This window comes from Hyaena hyaena, unplaced genomic scaffold (genome assembly GCF_003009895.1).
Source record: "Hyaena hyaena isolate Hyena2069 unplaced genomic scaffold, ASM300989v1 scaffold_109, whole genome shotgun sequence".
NCBI classification, from domain to species: Eukaryota; Metazoa; Chordata; class Mammalia; order Carnivora; family Hyaenidae; genus Hyaena; species Hyaena hyaena.
This window is the reverse complement of record NW_024080740.1, coordinates 2,512,660-2,525,485: the sequence shown is the minus strand read 5'-3', so window position 1 is coordinate 2,525,485 and position 12,826 is coordinate 2,512,660. Positions and strand designations below refer to the sequence as shown.

The 12,826-nt window shown below is 40.3% G+C and overlaps 1 protein-coding gene across 1 annotated transcript in view; it reads right to left on the bottom strand.

The window, feature by feature from the left end:
- The window catches only part of PON1 (paraoxonase 1), a 35,470-nt gene that overhangs the window by 12,042 nt on the left and 10,602 nt on the right, over positions 1-12,826 (bottom strand). The window contains exons 4-7 of the mRNA XM_039236227.1: positions 11,960-12,128; positions 7,236-7,362; positions 3,327-3,527; positions 1,788-1,869 (exon numbers count right to left, since the gene is read on the bottom strand). Of these exons, the coding sequence (XP_039092158.1) occupies positions 1,788-1,869; positions 3,327-3,527; positions 7,236-7,362; positions 11,960-12,128 (579 nt within the window). The remainder of the gene's footprint in view (positions 1-1,787; positions 1,870-3,326; positions 3,528-7,235; positions 7,363-11,959; positions 12,129-12,826) is intronic.

Sequence of the window (12,826 nt, the reverse complement as noted above, 5' to 3'; positions counted from 1 at the left end):
CCCCCCCCCCCCCCCCCCCCCCCCCCGCTCCAGGCCAGGTGGGCACACTCTGTTTCCACTGATATGATCATCTGGTCACTGGCTTTGTTCCCTCCATTGGCCTGGAGGGTATTAGAGCACACATCAAAGCCCCTACCAAATGCATCCAGCCAGACTTAAATAAGAGCCAACAAAGCCTGTCTGTACTGAACACTGAAATGTCTCTAATGATAAAAGCTGTCGTCCACAATAGGATGGCCTTGAACACTAGTACCACCTCTTTGCCATCATCCAAACAGAATGTTGTGTGTTCATACCTGATGCATCTGCTAATGTGTCATCTTTCTTAAATCACGTAAGGACACAAATGAATGCCCTCACTGATTTGATCCTTAGTTCAGGGGACTTAATAAATCAGTGGTTCAGATGGTGGGGTTCTTGGAGGAAAAAAATGGTCACTGATTTTGGGAATCATTGCCTACTTTGTGTTTTCTCTTGCATGTGCTGGTATTGTTGCTATAGCATCTGCCTCCAATGTAGCCAGATAGCCACTAAACAAGCTGCATCCATGCTATTGAAACCCCTTGCTGACTGCCCTGGGCATACTGCAGACGAGGGGGGTAGATGAGACTGTAAGAGCTATCACAAGGGATGGAGTGGTGGAGGAGGTCACTGAGAGGACATGACCACTGGTTGACCCTCAAGCTGGACCTGGACAATTGAAGGTTCCTCATCCCCTTCCCTGTCCCTGAAATGTACATTCTGCCCAATGTTTGCACAGTGGGAACCATTCCAAAGGCACTGCCTTGACAGAGTTAGGTGTTGTTGAGCCCATCTGAATGGTATATATGACTGAACCCCATTAAGGCCTCTATATAAACTTTTAAGATTCTGGCAGGCAGGTGTGGAGAGAAATGCATCTTGCAGCTGCCTAAGACAAGCCAAGTGAATGAGTTCCTTTATTAAACCCGCTGCCTACCAATTTGGAGTGGCCTGCCTCTTTCTTGGTCTCTCCTTGGCCTCCATGTAGAGAGAGGTGGGTTTGGGTTGCACCAGGAAGCCCCCGAGGTTGCAAACTAACGGTGTGTGGGTAGCAAGGGGAGCAGAGTCTCAAGCTTAGACTAGGTGGCCAGGCAATGCCTTGCCGAAGTGACATTTTAGTGAAAACTGGAAGGATATGAAGGAAAGCCACAGAGATCTGGAGGAAGATCCTCTGAGCAGAGGGAAGAAGTGCCCACGCAAGGCAGGGCCCCCTGCTGAGCCCAGGAACTTGCAAGATCAAGAGGGGGGAGCACTGAGACAAAGGTTGCAAAGTGATGGGCTGCTGGGATGCACGGTGGCCACTGGGGGTACTTTATATTTGATTGGGCTTTATATGTATATTATTTATAATTATTGTGGAGAGCGCTGTCACATGAAATACCAGTTGAAGCCATTTCTTGGCTGTTCTATCAACATGGAAGAAGAAATGAAAGGAAGAAAGAGAAGGGGGAGGGAGAAGAGGAGGGGAGGAAGCAGGGAGGGGAGGAAGGGAAGGGGAACTGAGCAATACAATGCCCAACTGAAAATTCACGAGGGCAGAAAGAATCAAAGTTTTCATAGGTGAGATATTTGGTTTGCTGCTTCCCAGTCTGTCGCCAAATAAAAGCGAACAACAAACACAAGATGCTGTTGACTCTTAATAGAAAAGTGAAAGATGGGTTCTCACCCACTCCAATTAGACAATCCTTTTTTGCTCACTTTTAATTTCACAAATCAATTAGAATCTAATTATCACTCTGCAAACTTATAGTTTTAATACATCTTACCTTCAATGGAGTTAAAGTCCAATTAGCGTGCTTTTCATACACATGAATCTTATGAGCCAGCAATTCAGCTATATAGACATACCTTCAAAAGAGAAAGAGCTACATCAAAGCACTTGAAGTAATGTAACTCAAAAGGTTACGGTGAAGTTCTAATAACTCTCCCTAGGAAAGAACTTTGCTTAGAGACCAGAAAGTGGAACTCATCTCAAAGCACACCAAATCCTGAAAAAAAAAACCTGAATGAGTTTATCGTACACAAAAGAATTGTAATTTCTGAAAAGTTATTTCTAAACTTAAGAACTTAGTTGTCCCTGACTAGAAGGGAAGAAATTTAGCCCTGGTACCAGCTCTTAATATCTGGGAGAAAAATGTATTACACTGCTTCTCTTAATTTGTCAATGTAGCGACAAACCCCAGATTCTGCATTTCAGAGGATAGTGGGGTCTCTCAGGCAGGCTGCAGGAAAGCCCCTTGGCAATCAGGCTCTTGTTTTAGGCCAGAGAAAGTATGAGAGAAGACAACATGCTTGGCATGGGTCTGAGAGAAGTTTCCCTCCCCTCTTACTCTGAGTCTGGTCCTGACCCTATTCATTTAGTATTTTGCACACAGCACAATGCTACACTCATCATAGAGAGCTGTGGTCAATGCATCCCAGAGCAAAAAGAGAAATAATGACTTACTATCTGCTATTTTGGAATACCAGGAAGTGCTATAAATAATTGAAAGTGGTCCATGATGTTTCCTCTAATTATATTACTAAACCCTCTGAAATCCATGATGATACAAGATGAGGAAGGATACATATGAATGGATATATAGTGCTTTTAAAATTATTTTAGGGGAGGAAGGGGCAGAGAGAGAGGGAGAGAGAACCCCAAGCAAGCTCTACTCTCGATCTCACAACTCTGGGATCATGACCTGAGCTGAAATCAAGAGTCAGATGCTCAACTGAGCCACCCAGGTGTCCCCGATATACAGCTTTTACATAGAGACCAATGTTATCCCAAGTGTAGTACCCAGACTAGTGCTTTTCTGTGAATTGTTTATTGCTGGGCCTCCACCAAATAATAATATAAATCAACTACATCATGGGGCACACTGGTGAGTTCAACTGAATTTTCCCCCATAGCAACACTTTTTTGATGAAGAAAGCAGTGTCTTGATTTGCATTTTGGTGCAACCTCTTTATCTTGTCACAACCCAGCGCTACTGAGACATATAACTACAAGCTGTTCATCTTATTATGCACTCAAAAATCTTCCCTTGAAGCAAAGCTATTTAGCAATACTAAATGTTTATCACAGATCTCCCACATACACAAAAAAAAAATTTTTTTAAGAGTATGCCTACACAAAATAGAAAAGTTTTGTCTGATAAATTTTACCCCCTGAAAAATTAAGATATTTTAAAGTTCTTCCTATTTTCCTCTTACCAGGATAACATGTTAAAATGTGCCACATTATTTAGAGAATGAATATGTTCTAAAGATATCTAGCAAGGGACTGGGGGAATGCACGATATTTGAAAGAGTTCACATACTTGCCGTCAGGTGAAATGTTGATTCCATTGGCAAAGTCAAATCCATCTGCCATCACTTGAACGTCAGTTGGACTATAGTAAGCAACATAGGACCACGCTAAACCCAAATAGATCTCCCAGGATCTCAAGTACTGGTCAACAAAATAGTGATCATTTGTGGCATAAAAGTGCTCAGGTCCCACAGCAACAATGTCATTCAAACTGCAAATTCAAACACACACACGTATGATATATACAGGTGAAGGTATTATACATTACAGGACTATACATTCATTAGCATTCATTAATGTCTGTTCCTAAAATCAAGATGTGGGATGGAGTTTTCACTCTAGCTATTATAGCACAGAATTAATATGGCATTAATCCCATCTGTATAATCCTCAAAGACAACAATTACTCTTTAAAAAAACTAAAAAATTGTTATAGCAATGTAACATAAAAGTCCTATTAGGGGCACTTGGGTGGCTCAGTCAGTTAAGCATCCAACTTTGGCACTGGTCATGAACTCAGAGTTGTTGAGTTTGAGCCCCACATAAGGCTCTGTGCTGACAGCTCAGAGCCTACAGCCTGCTTTGGATTCCGTGTCTCCCTTTCTCTGCCCCTTCCCTGCTCGTACTCGCTCTCTCTCTCTCTCCCAAAAATAAATAAAAATATATTTTTAAAAAATCTTATCAACTGTATCTTAAAAATAGTGCTATGGTGTGTGTGTTTGTGTGTGTGTGTGTAGATATACTAAATTCAATAGACATTAAATTAGGTCAGGAATCATTATCAGGGCACAATTTATTTATGTTCATCTAGAACACACTCTCATATAGAACAATCCGAGACATCATCAGGCAATGGGAGTGCTGCAAGTGGGCAATCTTGAGACCTGCATTTTAGTTAAGGTTCTGCTACTATTAGCCATGCAATTTAGGCAAAATCAATGATTTCACATGAGGCCCTGGCCTCAGTTTCCTTGTCTGTAAAATGAGGATGAGATGGACTGGTCTATCTTTCAGCTTTAAGACATTACTTCCAGCCTTAGTTTCATGGTTCTAAACTGAGTAAAATGTCCATGAACAAGAATGCTCAGAAACAGGAGTCTCTGGCATATTTTCTTTCTGATTTTGATTCTCTCTCTGTTACTGAAAATCTAAGATATATGAGTCTATTTTTCTGCTTTAATAGGAACAACAGTGAACACATAAGTGAGTCATTCTTTGTTGATTGAGGTGACAGAAGTTCCCCAGGGCCATTATCTGGGAGAGAATGATCTCTGCTCTGTTGCAGGGGACGTAATGGCCTGCACATCAGCTCTGACGCAGCTCTAGGCTCCTGAGCCAGTTAGATAAGCATTCAGAGCCTCAGTTTTCTCATCTGTAAAGAAAGGTTAAATAATTTTCCCAGCTTCATACAGCTCATTAGTATAAGAGTAAGGGTCAGAATCCTAATTTGTGGAGCCGCAGTAGAAATCACCATAAGACAATGCCTGTTGTGTGATTTGTAGAAAGCGTGCCACTCACTAAACCCTCAATCAATGGTGGCCATTATCACAACATGAGGAAAAAGGTCTAGGAATTCAGGATTAGTGTTTACAGACTCCAAGCATAAGCCTCTTTCCCTTCTTTTTTCCCCTCTCCTTTTTAAAAGTAAACTTCCAAAAATGAGTACACTTTATAATCATTTGCCTGTTTTTCATAAAAAGGAGCAGAGATGGGTGTGCCAGAGTAATAGCTTTGAAATCTTTTTTTTAATATTTATTTTTGAGAGAGAGACAGAGACAGACCACAAGCTGGGGGAGGCAGAGAGAGGGGGAGACACAGAATCCGAAGCAGGCTCCAGGCTCTGAGCTGTCAGCACCGAGCCTGACGTGGGGCTCAAATCCAAGAAGGTGAAATCATGATCGGAGCCGAAGGCTGAAACATTATTAACCAACCGAACCGAACCATCCAGGGGCCCTACAGTTTTGAAATCTTGTAAACCCCATTTGAATGTTGACGTTGCTTGTTATATATATGGGGCCATAGCATGTCACTAACCTCCAAGCCTCACTTTCCTCTCTGTACCTTTAGAGGTTGGGAAACAAAATGGAAGAATGACTACAAAGACCTTGACATTATGCCGGCATATAGTAGACGACCAATCATGGCCATTGTGTTATAATTAATAACATGCTTAAATCATAATAGATTAGTAATAAGAGCATTAATGCTATAAACAACAGTATAAACAACCATCAGAAACCATCAGATACAAAGCAGAACATATACATGGCTAGTCTTTTGGTTCAGAGAACAGAATTTTGGTTAATTGTGGCACTACAGTTATTTTCAGTTTGGCTCTACATTGCCAAAGATAAATATTTTTGCAGTTGGCCAGAAAAAAAATACTCTAACTCTGGGAGACTGGGCTAATCTGAGATTTCCAAGTCTAATTGTGAAACAAATAAACTAAGTTTTCACTATATCATAGTGGCTCAGAGGAACAGCCTCAGCTTCAAGCTATCAGAGTTAAAATCCCAGCTACACCATTTTATTGATGGTATCATCTGTGGCAAGTTAAATACTCTAGACTTCAAAGTTGTTGTTTTTTTATCTAAAATGGTATAATAATAACATTTAATTAAGCAGGCATTTGCAAAAAGATAATAAAGTCATCAGTTTAAATTTGGTTATTGCAGCACCTAACTTATAGTTAAAGCTCACTGTTGCTATTATTGTTATTGTTATTATTATTATTATTAGCCCAGCTTTTCCATTCTGTATACTTTTCCCTAATTGAGATCTTAGTATGCAGTACATTTGCCAGACACTCAGTATTCTCATTCTCTTTCCAAAATCTATTTGTTGAATAAATGTATAAATAAGCTGTCCCACCAGAAGCTGTTCTCTGAATTTTCACCCATCCCAGGGATGCAGAAAAAGACTTGGGCCATATAGTACCTACTCAACTACTAATTAGTTGATTGGCCTTCATCCAGTAACTCAGTTTCTCTCCAACTTCAGTTTCTCTGTCTTCAAAACCACCAGGTAAGAAAAAAGAGGAGGGGATACTGGGAACCCTAAGTGCATACAAAGTGCTAGGCCCTCTGCTGGGTCCCTTCATATGAATAACACACAGTTTAGAAGAAACCCAGATTTACAAATCCTGCCAATGCTGTCTGTTAATCAATCAAATAAAGGTTGGGATTCTAGAAAATCTTAATGATTAAAGGAAAAAGATTGTTTGGGAAGACAGTGTCAGATTATTGTCCCAAATCCATCACTAGCCTCATAAACCAAATCGTAAGGCAAGTGAGGAAGTTGATTTTATGTAGAGTTGATCAGGGATCCTTGAGTGGTTTCTTTTTCTTTGTGTTATATTGTCAAGAAGTCTAGGATTGGAGCTGAGTGTTAACCACAGGTAAATTTATTACATAAATCACGTGCCAACAACGGCAGTAAAGGCGGTACAGGAAGGTCTTACAGGCAACTGGATTTCAGGTCTCCATTGGGCATATGTTTCTAATTCGTAGAAACATCAAAGATTCTATATTTTATACAAAATTAAAAAATGAATAAATAAGCAAGCTCAAGATGTGGAATTCATCTGTGAAACTGGTTTGAATTTGAAATACTAAGTGTGGCTTTGGAGAAGAGTAAGGCTATTTCTCCAGAACAGTTCAAATGGACATTTTGAGCCCAGAGCCTTGAGTCATCATCCAGGCAGCCTGCGAAATGAGACAGGTAGAGAATGGGTCCTCATTCAAGGGTTTTAATCCTCAAAAGTATCTGCAGGAGAACATTTGGAGGAGTTGGCGATCATTAGAAAGGAGGATTGACCAGCCATTATCTCCCCTCCCCCTTTGGCTAAAAGGAAAAACTAAAAGTATATTAACCACCTACTGGTTTGAAAGGAAAATAGAAATATGATGTATCTCAGTACTTAGGCAGAAGTTTGTGTCTGATGGTTTTCAGATGCAAAAGTGATTTTTCTTCTTGTTGAAATTTAAACAACTCAACTGTGGACTTAAAATCTGGATGGTTCACCACCAGCAGGTACACAGTATTATCTGAGAAGAGATTAAAAACAAAAATCGAAACATTAACTGAGCTCTCAGCTGTCAGCCCCATCTCCAGAAAGCAATTTCAACCCACCCCCAAATAGTACTTAGGGTGTCAGGCAGATGGAATATTTTCATCTCCTTGTAGAGAGAAGCACTTGTGATTGCTCCAAAGAAAAATGGTTAAAAGAAGAACTAGTGACAGTCTCTAAAAACCCTCCAAACTCCACAGGGGAAGGGGTTGGTGGTGGGGGAGGGAATCCTCACTTTAAGAATGAGGAAAGCTTGACACTAAAACTCCAAAGAGCTTGTTAAGCTTTCGACTGCAAATGGTCTCAGCAAGATGCAAAATGGAGATAAAAGAGATAAAAGATGTGGAGAATACCAATATGAGGTGTGCTCAGGTATAATTTACACAGTGTAAAATGATAAATTCCATAAAAAGAACACCCAGGAGATGCCATCAAAGGGAAGTAGCTTCCTTGAGTCAGTATGGCTTTAAGACATAAAAGAGACCCATCTAAGTGGTCAAGAAGGTGTGATTAGAGTTGGCAAGCGAAGTTAGATTATTGCAGTCTTTGCCTTAAGAAGCAGTAAGTCTTTGGAAACCTTTGATGTAACCAAACTGGTGTTTAAAGAAAAACAATGCAAAGTGTAGTGGGTTGGATTGAAGAGATTTAAACAGAGAATCCAACGAGAAAGCTCCTTGCAGTTTGTCCATTCAATAAACAAGTGTTTATTTTAATGGGTGCTAAGTGCTACAGAGGGAAAAACAAAACCAGATCAAGGAATGAAAGGTAGTAAGATGTTTTCTTCCTGAGAGTCAGGTAAGTTCTAAAGAAGCGATGCTAAAGCAGAAAATGAAATGATAATAGGAGACCAAACCATGTGAGTATCTAGAGAAAGCATTCCCAGGTGAGGGAAGAGAGAGTGCAAAGACCCTGAGGCAGGAGCTTCCTTGGCACATTCACTTAATAGTAAGGCTGTGGATGGAGTAGAGTGAGTGAAAGATAGGGTGGGAAGCCTGCAGCCATAGACATAGATAGCCACGGCCAGTCTTAAGGTAAGGATCCAGGGCTAAGTCACTGGGGCCTTGGAGCCAAGGAGCAGCTTGACCTGAAGTTACAGTAGTAATCCAGGTATGGGGGGAGGGCACCGGGCATAGACAAGAAATGGCAAGAAAGGATATAAGGACAGTTGAAAGGAAGTATCAAAATTCCCCGATGATGGCTGAGGGATGGGGGAGGCAGAAATCAAACGTAAGTGAGGACTGAAACCCAGATTCATGCTGTGTGCAGCAGATTCAGCCTCTAGGAATTGATCCTAAGGAAATATTTGCAGAAGATATATATACAAGAATGTTTATTTTGGCATTGTTTGCAATGAGCATAAAGGCAGGAACCGACTGAATATCCATCAACAGAAGAACTATATTACAGCACTCCCATGCAACTGAATCCTAAACAGCCACTGCAAAGGAGCTCTAAATGCACTGTCATAGAAATCATAGAAAGGAGTCCATAATGTAATGATAAATGCAAAAGCAGTTTATAGAAGAGTTTGTGTAATATTACTCCCTTCTATTTTTAAAAGTGTATGCATACTCAACAGCATATTTCTTTGCACTTATAACTTTTAAAAATAGAATATGATGTTGATAAATGGGTGGAGAGATCACTCATGGGTGGACTATACATGTATATATAAAAGAAGAGACTTTGTATGGGGTACAAAGGTAAAGAAAAAAAGATAAAAGGCTGGAAAATCAGTTTTCAACATTTTGAGTTTAAAGCAGCTATAGGAGAGGACCCCAAATGGAATAATCTAGTAAGCTAAAGAAATGGAGCTGAAGAGCCGATAGAAAGAAAGGAAGGAAGGAAGGAAGGAAGGAAGGAAGGAAGGAAGGAAGGAAGGAAGGAAGGAAGGAAGGAAGGAAGGAAGGGAGAGAAAGAAAGAAAGAAAAGTGAATACCCCATTAACAGTATTCCCCTAGAAAGCAGGGACAGTTAAGGGGTGTGACTTGGCTGAACTTTCTGAAATAGAACAAATAAAGAGGAGGCAAAATATCAGTCTTTGGGGGAATGTTCAGAGAATCTGAAATAAATGATGAAACAATGAACAGGGAAAAGACCTGTAGTAGGATTAGAACTAAGATAGATAAGTATATTGGATTATCAGGGAGGAGCAATTTACTTGAAGGAAAAAGTGGTCAACAGCAGAAAATGAGGTAGAGGAAGGAAGGAAGGAAGGAAGGAAGGAAGGAAGGAAGGAAGGAAGGAAGGAAGGAAGGAAGGAAGGAAGGAAGAGAGGGAAAATTGGAAGAAAGAAGGTTTGTTAATAAGGACATTGCTGATGACTTTCAAGGCAGCAGTTTTAGTCACCCACAACAGGGAAAGTCTGAAAGAAAGGGGGAAGGAGGGACTATCTGCTGAGGAGATGGAGGCCATGGGTATAGACATGGTCCTCAACCCTAGCCTTATATTTTACCACCTGGAGAACTTTTAACAAGTACTGCCACACAGGCCTTCCTCAGACTGACTGAATCAGATTTATTGGGGCTGGGATCTGGTCATTAGACTTTTTTAAATGTTTTATTCATTTTTTGGAGAGAAAGGGATGGAGCATGAGCAGTGGAAAGGCAGATAGAGAGGGAGACCCAGAATCTGAAACAAGCTCTGGGCTCTGAGGTGTCAGCGCAGAGCCCAACGTGGGGCTTGAACTCGTGAGCTGTGAGATCATGACCTGAGCTGCAGGTGCTTAACTGGCTTAACTACTCAGGTGCCATAGGCTTTTTAAAACTCCCTGTTGTTAGAACTACTAAACAAGTTCAGTTACGTTGCAGGATACAACTTCAATACAGAAAAATCTATTGTATTTCTATATGCTGAGTGAACTATCAGAAAGAGAAATAAAACAATCCCATCTACAATTGCATCAAAAATAATAAAATACTTCAGAATAAATTTAAACAAGGAGGTGAAAGACCTATATATTGAAAATTGTAAAACATTAACAAAAAATATTGAAGAAGACACAAATAAAAAGGTACAGCATGCTCTTGGATTGGAAAAATCAATATTGTTAAAATGTCCCTACAGTAATCTGCAGATTCAATGCAGTCCGTATCAAAATTCCAATGGGATTTCTCACAGAAATAGAAAAACAGTCTTGGAACTTGTATGACATACACACACACACACACACACACACACACACACAAACACACAAACCAAAACGCAAGTAGCCAAAGCGCTCTGGAAAAGAACAAAGCCGGAGGTATCATGTTGCCTGATTTCAAACTATATTACAAAGCTATAGAAATTAAAACAGTGTGGGACTGGCATAAAAATAGACACATAGATCAGTGGAACAGAATAGAAAGCCCAGAAACAAACCTATATATGGTTTGTGGTCAATTAATTTATGACAAAAGGAACAAAGACTATAGAATATACTATGGGGAAAAGACAGGCTCTTCAATAAATTGTATTGGGAAAACTGGACAGCTACATGCAAAAGCATGAAATTCGACCACTCTCTTATACTATACACAAAGGTTAACTCCAAATAGATTAAAGACTTAACAGAAGGGGCGCCTGGGTGGCTTAGTCGGTTAAGCGTCCGACTTTCGCTTAGGTCATGATCTCGCGGTTCGTGGGTTCGAGCCCCGCGTCGGGCTCTGTGCTGACTGCCAGCTCAGAGCCTGGAGCTTGTTTCAGTCTGTGACTCCCTCTCTCTCTGACCCTGCCCTGCTCACGCTGTCTCTCTCTGTCTCTCTCCTAGAAATAAATAAAACATTAAAAAAATAAATAAATAAAATGTGGAAAATAGTTTAAAGAGAAAACAGACAAACCAGTGGACAGTAAGGGACTGACGGCGACAGGGCTGAGAGAAAAGTGACCATGGTGACTCTATGTCAGTGGATCTATAGGTTGCTAATGCCTTCAGTTAGAAAAATCTATCCCTATAAGTCAGGCAGAGAAGGACAGATACCATATGTTTTCACTTATAAGTGGAATAGAAGAAACTTAACAGAGGACCATGGGGGGGAGAAGGAGAGAAAATAGTTGGGGAGAGGGAGGGAGGCAAACCATGAGAGACTCTTGAATATGGAGAACAAACTGAGGGCTGATGGGGGTGGGGCAAGGGGAAGAGGGGAGATGGGCATGGGGGAGGGCACTTGTTGGGATGAGTACTGGGTGTTATATGGAAACCAACTTGACAATAAACTAAAAAAAAATTAAAATAAAAAGAAGTACACTAAAAAAAGAGAGAGAAAGAAAAATCTATCCCTGTAAATTTCTGTATCTGTAAAATTGTTTAAAATGAAAAACCCATAATGATTAGGGCTAAATATTATTGCTAGTGTAATGATAGAGATAATGTACATGTTAGTATCTTTAAAAATAAGTGCTTTACATATTTGAAGTATGTTAGCATTCTCAAGCATTAAAGTGGTTATAATATTATATTTCATTAACATAGGGGGTAAGTTTAACAGAATAGTAACATTAACCATGACTGTATTTTAGTTAAATGGAAGGAAATATTCACTCTTCAACATTTTTTAAATTTGATTTTGTTCTTAAACATTAAATATTGTTACCTTCATCTGTGAATGTGCTAATCCCATGAGGGTTAAATGAAGAATGATCAAATGTGCTTCCAGTGATCCTCAGTTCTAACACTGATGGATCTTCTTCATTCAGGTCCATCAGAAGTATTTTACCAGGTTTATCAGGCTCAAAGCTCTTTATTCCAGGATATCTTAATCCCTTATAAAACATTAAGCAGAAAAAAACAGGCAAGTTACAAATACCTCCAAAGCTGATAGAGGTGATAGATGGCACATGGGTTCATACACACATGTGTTCATCTGCTTCGGGCTACTGGGATGCATGGGAAGTCTCTTGATCGGCTTGTGCAATAGGATAGTGAAGGGCCCTGAAAGTCTGGCCATATGCTCCACCAGGCTGCCCCATACAACACACGGGCACACACCATTCCAGCAGCAGCAAAGCCCTATGTGTCTCACACCACAGCTCCCAAATCATGACAAAGATCAAAAACGGCAGAGTAGACCAAATGGGCAATTGCTAATGGGCTTCAATCATATAAAGCAAAGAACAGAGAGAGAACATTGGTTATGGCTTTTAAAATGTCTCCTGACAGGTTCCTTGGAAACATCTCAGGGAGACACTTAGGGGAAGTCTAATGAGCCCAGAAACAACCACTTTCTTAGCCTTCAATCAGAACAACACAGCTGTGTTTTTGTTTTCAATGTTGGAATCGCACATAAGATTTTGCTTGGAATATGTATTCTGTTGCTTAAAAAAAGGAATTTGGAAGACACTGCTGTAGAAGATGACTAGTTCTGCATCTTCAAAGGAGAAAATTGAACTAAATAAACTACAACAGGTAGCAAAGGGTATTGACTTCTCTTGTTTTGAGCTATCTCGTGACCACAGTGATT